Below are 21974 nucleotides of genomic sequence, written 5' to 3'. Positions count from 1 at the left end.
GCATGCCAAGTCCCGCATCAATCCGAGATGCAGAGTCCCACTGTAGATGACTTGCAAGCCATCAATCAAGCAGTGTAGGATGCATTGATGGGATGATTTCCACAACTACAGGGACTATTTTTTTTTTTATCCTCTTGGCCGTGGTGAAAGGCAAGTACTGCTTTCAAGTACAGGATGTCAGCACTTATGTAAGAACCAGCTATGGAGGGATGCCAGACAATTATTCCCTTCAACAAGCTTCTTAGAAATGACACCATTGCTGTGCTGACTGGGGAAAAGCACTTTGTAGGTGATAAAGCCCTTTCCTTGCACGATAAACTCAAGAGGTCCTTTCCAGGTTCCAGCTTCCCCAGCAGGCACAGGGCCTTTACTCACAGGGTCTTTAATTAATTTAACAAGCAAGGCTAATTGTAGACTTTTAGTGTCTTCACAGTTCAGTTGTGAATGTACCTAAGACCTGTCAATGTGTAAATCTATGACAAGGCCATCTGTGAGCTCCATAATTACCTAAGAAGGACGACAGGAACAAGGAGGGATCACTGTATCACCGTCAATAAGGTCAATGAGGGTGAGGCTGTTTCATTTTGTGATGCACTAAGACGGCACGTGGCTTAGTGGTTAGCACGTTCACCTCCCAGCACTGGGGTCTTGGGTTCAAGTCCCTATCTGGGTCCCTATCTCCCCATGTCTGCGTGGGTTTCCTCCGGGGACTCCGGTTTCCTCCCACAGTCCACAAACACGGAGATCAGGAAAATTGGATACACTAAATTGCCCAGGAAAAATGGAATACTCTAAATTGATCCGGTGTGTGTAAGTGTGTGGTATGTATGTAAGTTTGTGTGTGTGTAAATGTGTGTAAATGTATGCATCACTGTGCCCAGATATGGATTGGCACTCTGTCCTGGGTAAATGCTGTAGTGCCCGATGCAGTCCTCCAGGTGGACGGTCGTTTCCGGTTGAGAGTACGCTGTGCGCTATTGGCTGCCGCTTCTCACCGGTGTGTGGATGTAATGTGCTTGTGTGTAAAAAAACATGGACACTGTAAAGCGTCTTTGGGTTTCTAGAAAGGCGCTATATAAGTTGAACTTCATTCATTCATTCATTCATTCATCTATAAGAGTCGGGAGCCACAAAATCCTTTGCTACTCCTACTCCTGAACTGAGGGTCCAGTTCTCCGGCAGCCTCTGCCATGGATTACCACTAAACATCATTTAATAATAAGCAAACTAAACTAAAATCTCATACTTTGATGCAATTATTATTATTATTGTTCATTGGAAGTACTGTTGCTAACCTGAACCATGGTTGTTCTTCATCACAAATCCTAGCATTAGATAAAAATATTTATATTTGTTTTAGAAAGGTAATGTCCCACATCAAATGTCTTTGTCAGAAAAAAAGCATGTACCATATTTTTTGCACTATAAGGTGCAACAGATTATTTTCTGTTCTATTTTCATACATAATTCGCACTGGATTACAGTCATATGAAAGTTTGGGCACCCCTTTTAATCTTAACAATTTTTAGTTGTAAATATTTGGGTGTTTGCAACAGCCATTTCAGTTTGATATATCTAATAACTGATGGACACAGTAATAATTCAGGATTGAAATGAGGTTTATTGTACTAACAGAAAATGTGAAATATGCATTAAACCAAAATTTGACTGGTGCAAAAGTATGTGCACCCTTATCATTTTATTGATTTGAATACTCCTAACTACTTTTTACTGACTTACTGAAGCACGAAATTGGTTTGGTAACCTCATTGAACTTTGAACTTCATAGCCAGGTGTATCCAATCATGAGAAAAGGTATTTAAGGTGGCCAATTGCAAGTTGTTCTCCTATTTGAATCTCCTCTGAAGAGCGGCATCATGGGCTCATCAAAACAACTCTCAAATGATCTAAAAACAAAGATTGTTCAACATAGTTGTTCAGGGGAAGGATACAAAAAGTTGTCTCAGAGATTTAACCTGTCAGTTTCCACTGTGAGGAACATAGTAAGGAAATGGAAGAGCACAGGGACAGTTCTCTGCTTTTAGACTCTTTTACCCCATTTTTCTGCACTAGAAATGCGCACTCTCTCCGCTTTTAGACTCTTTCTGACACATAGCGTTCAAACTTTGAATCTCACATTATAAAAAGCTGCTTAACAGCGGGCCAACTTTCATTCTATTTCTAAAATACCTCGCTCCAAAAAAGGAAACGGGCCGCAAATGGCCCTCGGGCCGTAGTTTGGACACCCCTAAGGGTATCTGACATCGATCAACCAATAGGAACATAAAGACGCCGTGACCTCAATGCCGGACAGCCCCTGCATTATCATATAAGGACAAGGAAAAACAGAAATAAATAAATTTCTGGAAACTAAATAAATACATAACTCTGTAAATAAATTAACAAATGAATCAAAAGAAAAATTAAACAATGCTAATAAAGAAACCCATAAATAAATATTATTAAGATATTTCTTTTTATGTATATGTATTTATTTCTATATAAATTATAATTATTCTTAACTGTTTTAATCACCATATTACTTTTACTGAGTGATTTACTTACGTTTTTATTTATTTATTTATTTTTCATTTTGTCAGTTTTGGTCCTCCATATGTTTCAACAGTCAGTTCTAAAACAAATAAATCTTTCCATACTTAGAACAGAGAATATAGAAAATAAAATGTGTGTGTGTGTGTGTGTGTGTGTGTGTGTGTGTGTGTGTGTGTGTGTGTGTGTGTGTGTGTGTGAATGTGTGTACAATATTTAAAAATATATATTTTTTTCTCACCGTATGGAGTTTGAGGTTTTCTGATATAAATGACCCCTGGTGTTTCGCTGCATTGATCGTTGCTGAATGTTGAATTAATACATAACTCTACAAAAAAAAATGATTATCTATCATTTATTAAACTTGTGTATTTTCTGTTTGTTTGAACAGTGTGTGATTCTACTGCGGATGGCAATAACGAAAAACCTCAATGTCCAAACAGTGAGCAAAAGATGTTTTTTTTTTTTTTCTAAATATTGTACACACACACACACACACCCCTCCCCTACTCACTCGCAAGCATGGTCTGATTGTACACACACACACACACACACACACACACACACACACACACACACATACACAGTATATTATTTAATAATAATATTATTAATTTTTAGATTTAATCCTGAACTCTCCATCCTACACCCCAACAATCCCTAGTATTTTTTTTGTATTTTTTCTCATTGTTATATTTTGTATATATTGTGTGTGTTTGTAAATAATATTGTAAATAATCTTATTCAATTCAATTATAACAATCCCCTGCGAACGGTAATCAGAACAGCCATAATGATACGCTTTCCGGTAAATATTTCTTTCAATTAAACTTGCACATACGTGTATGTGAAAACACATTAGTGATGAAACGTAATATATTGTGATCTATGTGTGTTTTAGCTTCCGATGATAAAGCTGATGATGATCTGAGGGACAATCTACGCTACCTTCACAAGTCTGTGTATTTGACGTACAAGAAACTCATGCGCGTGAAAACACACGGGTCTAGAGTTCATGCATTGTGTAAGAAACGTGTGAGCCTTTATATGAATCAATGTACTACCATACTCAATAAACACCATGTCTAGGAAAAGGTGTCGCCATCACATCCAATCATTTAACTTGTGAATGTGTAGCTGATACAGAACTTACACTCAGCTTACAGCACGACCATTTCCATCAGTTAAACCAAAGTTTAGATAGACTTCGGTATGAAGCGGATAATGAAAATCAACATTCACACAGTTTGTCATCTGGGTCTAATCAAGCTTTCAGTGTAACTGTTCACAATAATGAGAATGTACAGGATCAGATAGGAAATGCTGTACAGGATCAGATAGGAAATATTGTACAGGATCAGATAGGAAATGCTGTACAGGATCAGATAGGAAATGCTGTACAGGATCAGATAGGAAATGCTGTACAGGATCAGATAGGAAATATTGTACAGGATCAGATAGGAAATATTGTACAGGATCAGATAGGAAATGCTGTACAGGATCAGATAGGAAATATTGTACAGGATCAGATAGGAAATATTGTACAGGATCAGATAGGAAATGCTGTACAGGATCAGATAGGAAATGCTGTACAGGATCAGATAGGAAATATTGTACAGGATCAGATAGGAAATGCTGTACAGGATCAGATAGGAAATATTGTTCAGGATCAGATAGGAAATGCTGTACAGGATCAGATAGGAAATATTGTACAGGATCAGATAGGAAATGATGTACAGGATCAGATAGGAAATATTGTACAGGATCAGATAGGAAATGATGTACAGGATCAGATAGGAAATATTGTACAGGATCAGATAGGAAATGATGTACAGGATCAGATAGGAAATATTGTACAGGATCAGATAGGAAATGATGTACAGGATCAGATAGGAAATATTGTACAGGATCAGATAGGAAATATTGTACAGGATCAGATAGGAAATGATGTACAGGATCAGATAGAAAATGATGTACAGGATCAGATAGGAAATATTGTACAGGATCAGATAGGAAATGATGTACAGGATCAGATAGAAAATGATGTACAGGATCAGATAGGAAATATTGTTCAGGATCAGATAGGAAATGATGTACAGGATCAGATAGAAAATGATGTACAGGATCAGATAGGAAATGTTGTTCAGGATCAGATAGAAAATGATGTACAGGATCAGATAGGAAATGTTGTTCAGGATCAGATAGGAAATGCTGTACAGGATCAGATAGGAAATATTGTTCAGGATCAGATAGGAAATGTTGTACAGGATCAGATAGGAAATGATGTACAGGATCAGATAGGAAATGTTGTTCAGGATCAGATAGGAAATGATGTACAGGATCAGATAGGAAATATTTTACAGGATCAGATAGGAAATATTGTACAGGATCAGATAGGAAATATTTTACAGGATCAGATAGGAAATGCTGTACAGGATCAGATAGGAAATGATGTACAGGATCAGATAGGAAATATTGTACAGGATCAGATAGGAAATGATGTACAGGATCAGATAGGAAATGATGTACAGGACCAGATAGGAAATTATGTACAGGATCAGATAGGAAATGCTGTACAGGATCAGATAGGAAATATTGTTCAGGATCAGATAGGAAATGCTGTACAGGATCAGATAGGAAATATTGTACAGGATCAGATAGGAAATATTGTACAGGATCAGATAGGAAATGCTGTACAGGATCAGATAGGAAATATTGTACAGGATCAGATAGGAAATGCTGTACAGGATCAGATAGGAAATATTGTACAGGATCAGATAGGAAATGATGTACAGGATCAGATAGGAAATATTGTACAGGATCAGATAGGAAATGATGTACAGGATCAGATAGGAAATGATGTACAGGATCAGATAGGAAATATTGTACAGGATCAGATAGGAAATATTGTACAGGATCAGATAGGAAATGATGTACAGGATCAGATAGGAAATATTGTACAGGATCAGATAGGAAATATTGTACAGGATCAGATAGGAAATGATGTACAGGATCAGATAGGAAATATTGTACAGGATCAGATAGGAAATATTGTACAGGATCAGATAGGAAATGATGTACAGGATCAGATAGAAAATTATGTACAGGATCAGATAGAAAATGTTGTTCAGGATCAGATAGGAAATGTTGTTCAGGATCAGATAGGAAATGTTGTACAGGATCAGATAGGAAATGTTGTACAGGATCAGATAGGAAATATTTTACAGGATCAGATAGGAAATATTTTACAGGATCAGATAGGAAATGTTGTACAGGATCAGATAGGAAATGCTGTACAGGATCAGATAGGAAATGTTGTACAGGATCAGATAGGAAATGTTGTACAGGATCAGATAGGAAATATTGTACAGGATCAGATAGGAAATATTGTACAGGATCAGATAGGAAATGTTGTACAGGATCAGATAGGAAATGATGTACAGGATCAGATAGGAAATGTTGTACAGGATCAGATAGGAAATGTTGTACAGGATCAGATAGGAAATGATGTACAGGATCAGATAGGAAATGTTGTACAGGATCAGATAGGAAATGATGTACAGGATCAGATAGGAAATGTTGTACAGGATCAGATAGGAAATATTTTACAGGATCAGATAGGAAATGTTGTACAGGATCAGATAGGAAATGATGTACAGGATCAGATAGGAAATGTTGTACAGGATCAGATAGGAAATGTTGTACAGGATCAGATAGGAAATATTTTACAGGATCAGATAGGAAATATTGTTCAGGATCAGATAGGAAATGCTGTACAGGATCAGATAGGAAATGCTGTACAGGATCAGATAGGAAATGTTTTTCAGGATCAGATAGGAAATATTGTTCAGGATCAGATAGGAAATGCTGTACAGGATCAGATAGGAAATGTTGTACAGGATCAGATAGGAAATATTGTACAGGATCAGATAGGAAATGCTGTACAGGATCAGATAGGAAATATTGTACAGGATCAGATAGGAAATATTGTACAGGATCAGATAGGAAATGATGTACAGGATCAGATAGGAAATATTGTACAGGATCAGATAGGAAATATTGTACAGGATCAGATAGGAAATGTTTTTTCAGGATCAGATAGGAAATATTGTACAGGATCAGATAGGAAATGTTGTAGAAGATGTATTAATCATTAACTTTGATTGATTAATTGTCAGGATATGGGGGGCCTGAACATGTGGGAGGATGGGAAACTAACATCACAACATTTTGGAAAAGAGCGGGAAAATATTCTCTTACACATACACACTATTAATCATTATTCTTGATTGATTAATTATCTGGATATGGGGGGGGGGGGCTGAGCAGCTGGGAGGATGGGAAACTATCAGCAATACATTTTGAAAAAGAGCGGGTGAGGGGGGTGGGGTCAAATAAAGGTCAACCTGTCACTTTGATGGGTGGTGTCCTATACTATATATATACTGTTGAAAAGCAGTGTTTGGTTTTGGGACAAATATAATACTTTTCATTTAAACTAAAAATGTGATGCTATTAAAGTTCCTATTGTACTTGTACTAAGTACTAAGTCTTGTTCTCTACAGGTTTTGTGCTGTTTAGTTAACTCTATATTTCAGCATTAAGAATTGTGTATTGCTTGCAAAATGTTGCACTTTTAAAATTAAAGATTAAAGTGTCCGCTAAATGCTAAATGCTAAAGTCATCTTTCCACAGAACTTTCCTCCAATATGATTCTGGTTTATCCATGTGATATTGAGCAAACGTCAGTGTTTTTTTTTTTATCCTTTTTGTACTGCCATCAGTTTTGTTCAGTGTTTGTTTGATAGTGGACTCATGGACACTGACATTATTTAATTCACGAGACCTTAAAGACCCTCAGATGTAACTCTGTGGAGCTTTGTGCATTCCTATAATATTTTTCACCATGTCCTTGGAGGGATTGTTTTCTAGCAATCACATTTAGGCAGAGTAGTAGTGGAGCTCCATTTCCTCCATTTTTATGTCATCTTCCTGCAGTAGATTGATGGAAGCTAAACTTTTCAGAAATGGTTCAGAAATGGTTGTTTTCCATCCAGATACACATGTATGTAGTATATGTATCATTCTGCATACATTCTGTATGTATTATACACTGACTGGACAAAAAAAGAGTTGTTTTTTTTTTTTTTGGTCAATCAGTGTATTTATAACGTAATTTTTAGCACTGTTTCTAGAGTATCTCCTGCACTACATATTTTGCTGTTTTTTTCCTGTCAACAACCATGATCTACTTTAATGAGCACATTAACAAGCTCTTTCTGATTTTAAATGAGCGCATTAGCGCAGAGAAAACATTCAAATGTGCGAGGCAGGGGGTCCTCATGAATATCGCAGTAGCAATAGTGCTGGTGACAAGGCAAAGAAAGCAGATGATTAAAACAGTACTATATTTCCTGTAGCACAGCTGTCAAATAAACAAGCGAGATAAAAGATCAGTGCAAGCTCTAAACTCACCCTCCCTGAGGTGAACCTGCTGAGAACCTGCAGCAGTCTGTCCAAATCCACAATAGTCTCTTCCTCCAAGAAGAAGATCCACGAAGAACTCCAACAGTAGCCTTCAGCCAGACTGAAAAACAATTCATTACAGTCTTTTTCACTATTTAGCAAAGAAATATTTGTAAAAAATAGTTGGACTCGGAAGGAAGAGATAGACTGCAATGCTATTCAGAGGGAAGAGGGAAGTTACCATGTACAAGAATTTAGGTAGCACGTTATTTTGCATGGTTTTGCATTATAGATGTCTTATAGATGGTTAACTACAGTAACATTCAGCTGCATGTGTATTAACTGCATAAAAACTGTAAGGTGAATGTAAATGATTCTCTATTGAATGTAATTCTACACCCATTTCTAACCTGAACTGTACTCCATCTAATATTTTAAGGCTAGGTTTAGGGTTATAAAAATGATAATAACATCATTACTATTAATATTATTATTATTATTATTATCATTATTATTATTATTATTATTATAGGCATCCTCCGGTGCCAGACCAGCGCCGAGGGTTAATTTGGCTAATTAATGCCTTAGTCAGCCACCAGCGCTTACAGGATTAGGCTTTAGGTTTGATTCATGGTTAAGGTTAGGCTTAGGTTCTATAGAGAATAATTTAATAACTTTCAATTTAGGGTTAAGTTGCATTTAACAGACATTCAGTTGAATATTAGTTGAGGCATATACGATTTCGACCATCGAAATAAAGTGTAACCATAAATTATTATATATTTGATATGTGCAACTCTTCATCTTATTAATTAATCTACACATACAGAAGTGATTTAATGCCTCAGCACAGAGTTGAAGAGGTTCCTAAAGGTGTCCAGCAATAATCTATGTCCACATGCAGCTCGATTATTAATGCCGTACCTGCAGATTTTGGGAAGTGTGTGGATGCTGGGTATTGACATTCGCGACCAAAATGTCTTGGTACTACAGAGTACGGAAATTTCTCTTGCTTACTCACGCTGTCCCTCCCCCCTCTCACTCGCCCTGTCTCTCGCTAACTCGCACTGTCTCTCCCTCTCTCTCACTTACGCTGTCTCTCTCTCACTCGCTCTGTCTCTCACTAACTTGCACTGTCTCTCGCTAACTCGCACTGTCTCTCCCTCTCTCTCACTGTCTTTCCCTCTCTCACTTGCTCTGTATCTCACTAACTCACGCTGTCACTCACGCTCTCTTGCTAACTCGCGCTGTACCTCCCTCTTTCTCACTTATGCTGTCTCTCGCTAACTCGCACTGTCTCTCCCTCTCTCTCGCTCGCCCTGTCTCTCGCTAACTCGCACTGTCTCTCCCTCTCTCTCGCTCGCCCTGTCTCTAGCTAACTCGCACTGTCTCTCCCTCTCTTGCTCTGTATCTCGCTAACTCACGCTGTTTCTCTCGCACTCTCACTCAGACTCTCGCTAACTCGCGCTGTACCTCCCTCACTCTCACTTATGCTGTCTCTCACTAACTCACTCTGTTTCTCGCTAACACGCACTCTCTCCCTCTCTCTCACTGTCTTTCCCTCTCTCACTTGCTCTGTATCTCACTAACTCACGCTGTCACTCACGCTCTCTTGCTAACTCGCGCTGTACCTCCCTCTTTCTCACTTACGCTGTCTCTCTAACTCGCACTGTCTCTCCCTCTCTCTCACTCGCTCTGTATCTCGCTAACTCGCACTGTTTCTCCCGCTCTCTCACTCACACTCTCGCTAACTCGCACTGTCTCTCCCTCTCTTGCTCTTTATCTCGCTAACTCACGCTGTTTCTCCCGCTCTCTCACTCACAGTCTCGCTAACTCGCGCTGTCCCTCCCTCTCTCACTTACGCTGTCTCTCTCTCATTCGCTTTGTCTCTCGCTAACTTGCACTGTCTCTCCCTCTCTCTCACTGTCTCTCCTACTCTCTCACTGTCTCTCCTTCTCTCTCACTGTCTTTCCCTCTCTCACTTGCTCTGTATCTCACTAACTCACGCTGTCACTCACGCTCTCTTGCTAACGCTGTACCTCCCTCTCTCTCACTTACACTGTCTCTCTCTAACTCGCACTGTCTTTCCCTCTCTCTCACTCACCCTGTCTCTCGCTAACTCGCACTGTCTCTCGCTATCTCTCACTCGCCCTATCTCTCCCTCTCTCTCACTCAACCTGTCTCTCGCTAACTCGCACTGTCTCTCGCTATCTCTCACTCGCCCTATCTCTCCCTCTCTCTCACTCAACCTGTCTCTCACTAACTCGCACTGTCTCTCCCTCTCTCTCACTCACCCCGTCTCTCGCTAACTCGCACTGTCTCTCCCTCTCTTGCTCTGTATCTCGCTAACTCACGCTGTTTCTCCCACTCTCTCACTCACACTCTCGCTAACTAGCGCTGTCCCTCCCTCTCTCTCACTTACGCTGTCTCTCTCTCACTCGCTCTGTCTCTCACTAACTCAGTTTGTCTCTCGCTAACTCGCACTGTCTCTCCCTCTCTCTCACTGTCTCTCCCTCTCTCTCACTGTCTTTCCCTCTCTCACAAGCTCGGAACGCTTGTGTTTGTCATCTTTTGTACATGAATTTATTTAGACAAATAAACTACAGTTCTGATAAAAGGATTTCCATGAAAGCTCCGCATGTCTGCAGGAATTATCATGTAGTACTTCTTGTTCTTGGCCCTGAATTTGACATCTGGGTTAAGACACAGCTCTGTTTAGGAAAATGCCCAGTGTGTGTTGAGCATTTGTATGTGTAGAACTCTTAACTGAGAAAAAGAGCTGAGCTCACAGAGGCAGCGCTGGAAGAATCCCCCAGTTCCCACCGTATTCTGACAGCTCGTGCAGGAACACGACATCTGGCAAGCCCTGCGACACACCAGAGACACCACACACACACACACACACACACCTGCTGAGGCCTTGGATTTCCCTGGATGGAAAGCATTTTACAAGCATTTATCATTTCTCCGTTTTTCACACAAGAAATATGCAGTTTTTTAGACAAACACCCACCAGTGATGAGGATAAAAGTGTAAGTGACTCTACCTCAGACCTTCAAAGAGTCAGGAAGTTGCATAGTCTGAAAGAATTTGCATTATAGACTGTAGGAAGACTGTTATTAGTGTAAAAATGTATTTTAAAAACTTTAAAACGTTTTAAAACTATTGTCTGTCTTGCTGCCTCCTGGTGTTGCAGTGCTGTTAGCCAATCAGAGGCAATATGCTCATGTATGAATATTCATGAGCAAGAGCTGAAATCCTATCGTTCCCCCCGCCCACTCCTCCATTGGACTAAAGCAGCGTTATACAGGATCACCAGAGCACTTTTTTCACCAAAAACAGCTCACAGGGCATTCATTCATGCTAGAAAAACAAATGAAAAAATTGAAATGGAATGAGACCTTTAACAACTACATCATCTTCGCTCTCAAACATAAATCTCATATTTTTTATATTTATATGAGAGTAAAAAACTTTTAATGGAAGTCAGTGTAAAAAGATTTTATTCCAAGTCATTTTAGGGCATTTCTATTGATTCATGCAAGATTAAAGTTTGACACAATGTCAAAAACAATTCAGTCTCCCAAAAAAATGATAAAGGACAGGATTAGCAGCTGGGACAAGCTGATTAGCATTTTCTGGGACACGCTGAAACAAGATGTACAAGCTGAACTGTCTGACACAGAGAGACTCCTGTCAGAAACTGAAAGAAACTACTGAAAAGTTGAAGAGGTCTCTGAGTCAGAACACTGAACCTCGCTGAAGCGTTCGTGCATCTTCTAAAAGAACAAAAAACAGGTTTTCTCTCAAAGATATAACATCAGAGTGTACAGAGCTCCAGAGGGGCCTGAGAGGACTTCAGTTCAGAATTTAAAGGGACTGAGGCAGCCACTAGTGGAGGAGGACAGGAACTGGAGGTGTTCCCTCAGGAATCTTAAAGCTTATCAAGCTTCAGCTCTAAATCCACCTCCAGAGCTACAGTAGAGGGATTTCACCAGTATTTGTTAAAGAACAGAAAACTGGGAGCTGCATAGAAAAAGTCAGTCTGTTACAAGGACCAGAAGGTACATTTAGTTTGACCTTTACTGAGTTCTTGCCCAGTAGATCCTCTGGGATAGAGTGATGAAGGCCTGAGGACCCGGTACCTGGGTCAGCTATTCCAACACTGTCCAACACAGCTACTTCACCAGACTTTTGAGCAAGGCAATGTGCAATGTGTTATAACTGATTATTAAGGATTTTTTAAGGCATTTAGAACCTAATTACAGTCTGTACAGTCTGCTCTGTGACTCCCTCTACAGGAAGGCACAGAGCAGACTGTACTTCCTCAGAAGGCTTGGGTCCTTTAACATCTGCCAGAAACTCCTGCTGATGTTCTACCAGTCTGTGGGAGGCAACGTCCTCTTTTACGCTGTAGTGTGCTGGGGAGGCAGCATCAGCAAGAGGGACGCTGGACGACTGGACAGGCTGGTGAGGAAAGCTGGTTCTGTGTTGGGACTAGAGCTGGAGTCCTTAACACCACTGGCGGAGAGGAGAGCCCTCAGCAAGCTGCTGAACATCATGGACAATGTTCACCACCCTCTGCACAGCACCATCACCAGGCAGAGGAGCTCATTCAGCGGCAGACTGCTGTCCCAGTCCTGCTCCACAGACAGACTCCGAAAGTCTTTTGTCCCTCAGGCCATAAGACTTTTCAACTCATCTCAGCACAGCAAACTGAAGACTCTGTGACCCTTTTTCTTTCCAGCAATTCTGGCCACACCATGGCCACACCCCCATCTGTGGTCACACTCTCAGTCTTGCTGATGCCTATAACACTATCTTTATAGTTCTACCCTATTTTGCACTAGTAGTTCATTCACTAGTTCATTCATCTACTGTTTACGTATCTTTTGCACTGCTACATTTAAATTATTATATAACTGTGTATTTGCACTTTCTGTATGGCTGACATCAGTTATCCTCACTTTATGCACTTTATCAACTGGTGTTCACTGTCTATTGTGTTCAACTGCACTACCTCCACTCTCCATTACACACACACACACTAAAGACTCTATCTATCTATCTATCTATCTATCTATCTATCTATCTATCTATCTATCTAATTAGTAACTATTAATAAACTAATTGTAATTAACCATTTATAAACCCTTTATAAAGGTAGTCTTATTTTAAAGTGGTACTGGTAATTGTTTTATACTGAATTTGTTAAATTACTGCAGGTCCAGGCCAGAACTCGACTGTTCAGGTTCCTGGAAGAATGTTCTGGAGGAATGTTTTTTCAGCAAACAAAAAGCATTTATCTGATCACACACAGCTTCTGGTCCTGTGATATCTTACAACGGTATCACTTTCATGTATTACATTATTTATGAGAGAGGTCCATGAAAGACAAATGTTTGCTGAGGATTCTGTTTGCTGTCAGTACAAACAGAAAAAGCTTCAGACTGTTCTACCAATCATAACTCACTTAATCCTGTCTTTTTACTGTAGCTTAATATTAACCCATAAGAGACCAGACCTGTTTCTGAATATTGGTATCAAATTTAAAATGTATTTATTTGACAGCTCATTCATGCATAAAATCTTTCACACACTTTCCTGTGATACTCTCAGTATGTTCAGTAATCAGCTCTGGAGAAAATAAGAGACCACTTAAAAATGATGAGTTTCTTTGATTTTACCAAATTAAAGACCTCTGGAATATAATCAAGAGGAAGATGGATGATCACAAGCCATCAAACCACCAAACTGAACTGCTTGAATTTTTGCACCAGGAGTAAAGCAGCATAAAGTTATCCAAAAGCAGTGTGTAAAACTGGTGGAGGACAACATGATGCCAAGATGCATGAAAACTGTCAAAATGTCATGTATAGGGACAAAAAAATTACAATTTCATATATGGCAAATGGAAATGTGGCAAAAGGTTAAAAAAAAGGTTCAATGGGACCAATAACTTTTGCAAGGCACTGTAAGTTTGTCAGAGCATTCATAATTATTATCTAGAAGAATTTTCTCAACAAACTTGACGTTCCAGCATCAGACCTAGCAGACAAAAAGATAAATATGAAGCATGTTTGTGTTGTAAATGACATCTGGAGACTCATTATGCTTCTACTGGTGTTGCCTTTGAGAGCCTAAGCAGTCAAACATAATTCAAAATGTCCATTGAACACACTTTCCTCCCTGTTAAGAAAACGAGGCTCAACCACAAGTAACACAGGGAAACTCAGGAAAACCAGAGGCAGGATCACGGTTTCCAGATCGCTCTGTGTTTTTGTGGGAGGTTTAAAGAATCCCTTATCTCTTATTTCTGCAGCGATGAATAAAAACACTGAAACAAACAAAAAATGCTTTCTTCTCCTTCAGTCTGGTAAGCGTTGGTGTGAATAAACAGTGGCTAGCTTAGACAGACGATTCAATGATAGCGAAGAGAAGAATAAAGAAAGAGGGGGAGGTGAGGAAGAGAGGAAAATGAGATTAAGCAAGACATGAGACATGAGGAGGCAGAAAAAGGGAAGGAAGTGTGTGTAAGAAATTGTGTTGTGTGCAAAGGTTTAGTCATCCCAAACAAAATATATGTTACTGTGAAACTAAATGAGAAAAAAGCAATATCCGGATTAAATTAGGTTCTCGGGGGAACGTCTGTGAAAAATATTTCACACTGTATTGAAAAACAAGAGGACCAGTGAGTTTTTTGGCCTTTTCCGTCACGACATCACGACGTTCAGTAGCTCCTCCATTTCCACTCGCTGTTGTGTTTATGTGGATCTCCATGGAAACAAGTGCCCAAGGTGTAATTATGGTCTGTGGCAGTGGAGAAATAGCTATTTTATTAAATGCGAGGTGATGTGTGTCCTGACGGCATAAAAATGACCAGAGGACCACGGAGTTCAGCGAAAAACAGCAGATAATTCAGCCTGTAATTTTCTCAGAGAACCTCTAAGACCCCCCCCCCCCCCCTCCCCTCTAAGACCCCCTAAGAAACTAATCCCCTCCGGAAATGGCTTAAGAAGATATAAATTCCAAAAGGCATACAGATAACGATGAAACATGAATTTAATACTCATTAATAGATTACTAATAGAGAACTCAATGCAAAAGTTTGGGCATCCTGCATAGATCGCTCCGATACTTATATATAAATATCCATTTGACAAGTATAACAGCTTATAAACACTATTTGTACCAGCTCACACTTCCACTGATATAATATGTGTATCATATACAGTACCAGTCAAACGTTTGGACACACCTTAAATTCTGTGTTTGTGCATTGTTTAAAAATGTTCTGTATTGTGGATTAATACTAAAGTCATCCAAACTATCAAGAAAAACATATAGAACTACTTAACCAAGTAAAGGATAAAATCACTTTAAGAAATTAACTGTTAAAGTATCCACAAGTGTGGTCGCAAAGACTATCAAAACTGGTATGATTAAACTGGCCTTCATCAGGATCACCCCAGGACAAGAAGACCAAGAGTTACCTCTGTTGCACAGGATAAGTTCATCAAATATACTAACCTCAGAAACCACAAGATAAAAGCACCCCAGATTATTACACAGAGTATTTTGGTTTGTTTAACACTTTTAAGTTTCCACACGATTCCTAATTATATGTGTTTCTTCATAATGTGGATGATTTCAGTATTAATTTACAATATAGAAGAAAAAAAAAACAATGAATGAGAAGGAGTGTCCAAACTTTTGACTGCTACTGTATGATGGAAAAGACTGGATTTGGGCCACTTTTACCTGCTGTGTGATTGCTGTACTTGCTAAAATATTAAGTACTCTTTATGGTGTCATAATATCTACACATCCCCTCAACAGCATAAATTGATTATTCCAACAAGAGGCATCAAATTGTACGCTTTATTGAGTTTTTTTGGAAAACTGCAACCAATCAAAATAAAAAAAATGTCTGAATGCCAAATGATGGAGGCTGAATATCAAATACTAAACATTTTTCCTGCAGGTTTTCATTAATTTTATCATTATTTTATAAATGAAATAATTTTTACAGTGTAGTGTCTGGAAGAAAACATTCAGTTCAGCAGCAGGTTGAGGTCGTTTTGTGTGGGGCTTCTCAACCGGTGGGATGTGGACCACGAAGGGGCCGCGAAGCATCCTCTAGGGGTCCGCAGGCTCATCCTCAGAGGGAGACAGTAGTATGTAGTGAGCACTTTAAATCAGGGGTCTTAAACTCGCTGCACGAGGGCTTTTTGCGCCCCACAGATCGATATTTTGTGGCTCGCGACTTGAAATCAAATTTTAGTGTCACACATCCTATTCATTTCAACAAAGAGAGCCGCTGCATGAGCGCAGCCCCGCCCTCCGGAAAAAAGTTCAGCTGTGTGTGAGAGAGGCACATACGAGCCTCTTACACACACACACATAACAGCTGCCTTTCAACCACGGAGGAGAAGCTGAAAATGCATTTATAGAACTATAGATCACAGTGAGGTTGATTAAAAATCTTAAACTTATGATTGACTACACCTGTTGCTTCATTTGAATAAAAAAAAAAACGTCACGGATACGCCCACACAGATACACCCACACGAATGCGCCCACACACACGGAGAGTCATCAGGTGTTCTGTCGAGTTGTGCTACCCTGTCAAACCGTGCTACCCTTACGTGTATATTTAAAGGTAAAAATACAAAAGAAGCACAATATTAGAGCATGTTTCCAGTAAGAAGTTCATGTACTATATTTGGAAAGCCTGAACTACCGTTTCAGGGTAAAGTTATGGTAGCAAGAGCTATTATACTCTTTTTTTTAGATATTTTATTATTGTTTTTATTTTTATATTTTTATTATTATTAGGGGGACCTTGATGCTTTCAAGTTAAAGTAAAAAGGTGGGCCGCAAGGTAGAAAAGGTTGAGAACCCCTGGTTTAGTGCATGATGTCTAATAGTCTAGTATGTGATGGACCTTTTTTTGTGAGATACCCAGTCTGTGTACCATCTGCTATGTGACAGAATAGACTTTCAGGTTCTGTTACTGGTGTATAAATGTCTTAATGGTGCAGGACCAGCATATTTATCTGATGTGCTCCAGCAGTATGAGCCGAGCAGAACTCTCTGATCATCAGGAACTGCTCAGTTAGAGCCGCCTAAAGTAAAAACTGAACATGGAGAGGCAGCGTTTAGCGTTTAGCTGCTACGCTGCTCTTAAATGGAACCAGTTAGCAGAGAGCATTAGAAGAGCCCCAACACTAAACACTTTTAAATGCAGACTAAAAACCTATATGTTTGATCAGGCCTTCAGCTCAGCATAAAACACTGCAGCTCCGCCCACTTTTATTCTGAAACGGCACCTTTGTATCATGTTTTATTCATGCTTTATTCTTATTTTCTTTTTATATTAATTCCTTGTTGTTCTTTTACATGTTTTTTAACTTTAATTCTCTTTGATTTAATCATGTTTGAATCAATATTGCTTTCTTCTTATTTTAGTTTTTATTTCCATTTTTACTGTTATTCTTTACATGTTTTTTATTTTGATTTCTCTGTGTATTTTCTAATTTGTAAAGCACTTTGAATGACTTGGTATGAAAGGTGCTATATAAATAAACTTGCCTTGCCTTGCCTTGCTATGACTTTGTGTACTTTACCCCAGCCCAGGGTTTAATGGAGGCCATATTCCCCCCCTACTTTCCTTCGCTGGATATGGTGAGTGCTTCAACAGTGAAATCCACAGAGCCATGGATGTCTGTATCACATCAGAAGCTGACTGCCGCTACACCATCATACCCGATGCATAACCTCTCTCTGTTGGCAGACTCATCTCTGTTGGTTGTGAAGTCAGCCACAGGGCTGCTGTGTGTAAACCTCACAGATAGGTCACTGGAGGTGTCATCACTGTTGTGAAGACCAATAATTCAAAGATGTGAGAGCACACAGCCTTGTGGTATTTCAGCACTGAGGGTCAGCATGTCTGAAACACAGTTTCCTACTCACACCTGCTGCTGCTGCTTCCTGTTAGTCAGCAGATAGGATCTGCAATTGACAGGTCTGACAGTTTGACCTACAGGTGCTCCGGCTCAACCGTGTGGATAAAAAAAGGTTTTCAAAAGAGGAATTAAACAGAGAGACAGAAGGAGACTGCTAAGGGGAGCACAGCTTGGCCTTTGAATGCAGCTTCGCAGATGACAACCATTCACTACATCATTTTTGTAATCCCTGCAGTTCCCAGGCTACATCATACCTTTTTGCATTACGTCTATTAAAAATTCATCCGGCTACAATAAACTGAATGGCACTGGAATTATTTGGCGTCCCATGACTTTTGCCATGTGAAGGCTGAAGGTTTTTGGAGTTAATCACAGAGTGCTACTTCTTTTCTATAGCTCCGCAATTGAAAGCATCCTACGGTATGGCATCTCAACCTGGTTTGGAAACCTGAGTGTACAGTTGAGAGCCCAGATCACCAGGCTAACACAAAGAGCTATGAAAATCATATGAGTCGGGCAGCATATCTCACTTCAGTCTGTCTTTGATGAAACAGTCCTTAGACAGGCTCAAAAAATTATCTCAGATCCATCACATATTCTTTACCCCGAGTATCAGCTTCTTCCTTCAGGTAGACATTTTAGAGTCCCTAAGTGTAGGCGTAACCGCTTTAAGAACTCCTTCGTTCCTCTGTCCATCAAAGCCTTAAATGACAATCATATTATAGGTCATTCTATGTAACTGTTCTGAATGTTGAGAGTTTATATTGTACTGTGAACTTAGTGTGTATATGTGTCAACTCTAAACTATATTTGGAACAGCAGATGTTTTGTGTCTGTCCAGGACAAATTTCCTTCAGGACAATAAAGTCTTATTATCATCATCATCATGTCCTATGCAAGCAAAAGAACAATAAACTAATCTATGGGATGTGTGTGTGTGGCTTCCTAAAGTGAACGTGGATGTGATTTCAGCCAAATTCTAGCCAGATGCCACTGGTCAAAATCATTGCTACCCACTGCACTACTGTCTACTGTCTACTATGGGTGGTAATGCCTTTTACGATACACTGCCAGTGCATGTGAAACTGTGGAACAAGGAACATTAAAAGTCCACATAACTTCGGAAATAAGAATATTAATTAATAATATTCATTAAGCTCCCACTCTACTCAAATGCTCATTTACATTGTCTTGCTGTGAGCATGCTGACCATACATATATATATATATATATATATATATATATATACGAGGGGTTGTGAACCCCTAGGCCAATGTATTTTTTTAAGAGCTAATTGGAGCCAGAATGTGAAATTGGATGTGTTGGTTAAAGGTGCCCTGTCCAATAAAAAAAAACACACACCAGTTTTGAGTTTGCTGTTCTTAATCGCTTGATCATTGCTTGATGTGAATCAAGCCTCACATAAAAGAGCTCTCAGAAAACCTGCGTTCAAGAATGGTTGACTTGCATGAAGCTGGAAAGGGTTAAAAAAGTATTTCTATAAGCCTTAATGTTCATGTGTCCATGGTAAGACAGATGGTCTACATATGGAGAAAGTTCAGCACTGTTGCTGCTACTCTCCCTAGGTGTGATAAAGTCCTGTAAAGATGACTGCAAGAGCACAGTGCAGAATGATCAATGAGGTGAGGAAGAATCCTAGAGTGTCAGCTGAAGACTTACAGAAATCTCTGGCACATACTAACATTGCTGCAAGTTTGAAGTTTGCAAAAGAGCACCTGGATGGTCCACAGCAGTACTGGCTAAATATACTGTGGACAGATGAAACCAAAATTGAGTTGTTTGGAAGGAACACACAACGCTATGTGTGGAGAAAAAGGCACAGCACACCATCATCAAAACCTCATCCCAACTGTGAAACATGGTGGAGGGGGCATCATGGTTTGGAGCTGCTTTGCTGCTTCAGAGTTTGGACAGATTGCCGTCATCAACAGAAAAATGAATTCCCAAGTTTACCAAGACATTTAGCAGGAAAACCTAAGACTGAATCTGTCCACCAACTGAAGCTCAACAGAGGATGGATGATGCAACAGGAAAACGACCCAAAACTAAATAGAAGTAAATCAACAACAGTACGACTTTAACAGAAGAAAATACGTCTTCTGGAGAGTCCTGACCTCCTGAACCCAACTGAGATGCTGTGGCATCATGACCTCAAGAGAGCGATTCACACCATATATCCCATAATATTATAGCTGAACTGAAACAGTTTATTGAAGAGGAATGATCCAGAATTCCTCCTGACCGTTCTGCAGGTCTGATCTGCAGCTACAGGAAACCATTGGTTGAGGTTTTTGCTTTTCTGCCAAAGAAGAATCAACCAGTTACTAAATCCAAAGGTTCACATACTTTTTCCACCCTGCACTGTGAATGATAACATGTTTTGTTCAATAAAACCATGCAAACATATAATTGTTTTGTGTGGTTTTAGTTTAAGCAGACTGTGTTTGTCTTTTGTTGTGACGTAGATGAAGATCAGAACACATTTAATGACCAATTTATTCAGAAATCCAAGTATAATCCCAAAGGGTTCACATTATTATTATTATTTGTTTTTTGTTTTTTTTGCAACTATACATGGTTGTTCTGGACAGAAATAAAATCACAAATGACCCCCTGAGAAACTAATCCCCTCCAGATAAGGCTTAAGATGGATACTGTCCAACCTAAAAGTTCATGATAGCTTTAGCAGGTTTACCAGAGCTCCTTTCTCTACAGCTCTTGCCAGATAAAGGCAAAAACGAGTGCAATCAGATACTTTATTCACAGGAAGACACACCCATGCAGTGTTACAGAAAACATTGGATTCAGACGCAATAGATATGCTAACTCTTAGACACACAAACCAGCGTACGCTGCCAAATCCAGCAAACTTAAGACATTCACAAAAACAATAAGAGAAAGCAGAAGAACTGCGAACTAAACTGGACAAAACCAGAATGCAGTGAATTATTGAAGAAAATGCAAACGCAGAGGACTTAAAAACAAAAGAAACTTAAAGCTGGGATCACAGGTCAGGCGACGAACAACAATACACAGTAGGGAACAAAGCTCCAGGCTGATGAACTCCTAGCCCGCACTGTTGTCAACAATCCTCCAGTCGCAGTTTCTGATTGACATAACAGGGTCTGGAGTCCAGCGGACCCCCCACCAAAACGTTCCTCCCCTGGAGAAAATTCACCCTCACTAGTAGCAGAGAAAATGACCCAACCACAGCACTTCCCATGGCTCTTCCTCCTAACAGGACAGACCTTATTTTGGGTCATGCCATCCGCATCAGATCCTGCTGCACAAAGGGCAGCACCACAAACCACACCATGTGCAGAAACGTCAGTTAAGAGCAATGGCTCCTGGCATTGGAGCTCGTGCAGAAAACCAGCAGGAGAGGTAGAAATTTTCTAGAACACACAAACACAGAGGACTTACACAAAGACAAACAGGAAACTGGGATCACAGTAAGGTATTAAACACAGGGGACCTACAGGCGTTTAAAAAAGAATTTGGCCCCAACCCAACCTTTTTTTTTTTGTGCTTTTTTTCCATCACACTTACATTTGTCTGATAAAAAAACACATTTTTATATCAGACAAATATAACCTGTGTAAATATAAAATGCACCATGGGTTAAATATGCATTGGCTTCTTACCATAGACTCATAGTGTAGCTTTACCAAAGAACTAACTAAGATCTATATTTGCAGGATGAGTAAAATGGCTGACTTTTCAAAAATGTGTGGTCATTTCCTAGAAACAGGGGGTGGCACAACCCACCCCACTTTCCCCTATAAACCACAAGTTTCAGCTAAAAGGCTCTTATAACCAGTTTAACTGGTATGTTCTCCAAACAATTATAAGGTCTAAGAACAAATGCTGCTGCTGCTCAATGTTAAACTCTACAGAAGGATGCACTAGTCTAGAAAACAGGACCTTCTTCCTTTATTTATGTTCCTGTTCCTGCCCCAGGTAGGTGCA

At 39.6% G+C, this 21974-nt stretch overlaps 1 protein-coding gene across 1 annotated transcript in view; it reads right to left on the bottom strand.

The window, feature by feature from the left end:
- The window catches only part of b3glctb (beta 3-glucosyltransferase b), a 102151-nt gene that overhangs the window by 65235 nt on the left and 14942 nt on the right, over positions 1 to 21974 (bottom strand). Inside the window, exons 5-6 of the mRNA XM_049468948.1 lie at positions 10806 to 10882; positions 8026 to 8137 (exon numbers count right to left, since the gene is read on the bottom strand). Coding sequence (XP_049324905.1) covers positions 8026 to 8137; positions 10806 to 10882 — 189 coding nt within the window. The remainder of the gene's footprint in view (positions 1 to 8025; positions 8138 to 10805; positions 10883 to 21974) is intronic.

This window comes from Astyanax mexicanus, chromosome 20 (assembly GCF_023375975.1).
Source record: "Astyanax mexicanus isolate ESR-SI-001 chromosome 20, AstMex3_surface, whole genome shotgun sequence".
NCBI lineage: Eukaryota > Metazoa > Chordata > Actinopteri > Characiformes > Acestrorhamphidae > Astyanax > Astyanax mexicanus.
Note: the sequence above shows the minus strand (reverse complement) of the source record. Positions and strands in the feature narration are given on the sequence as shown.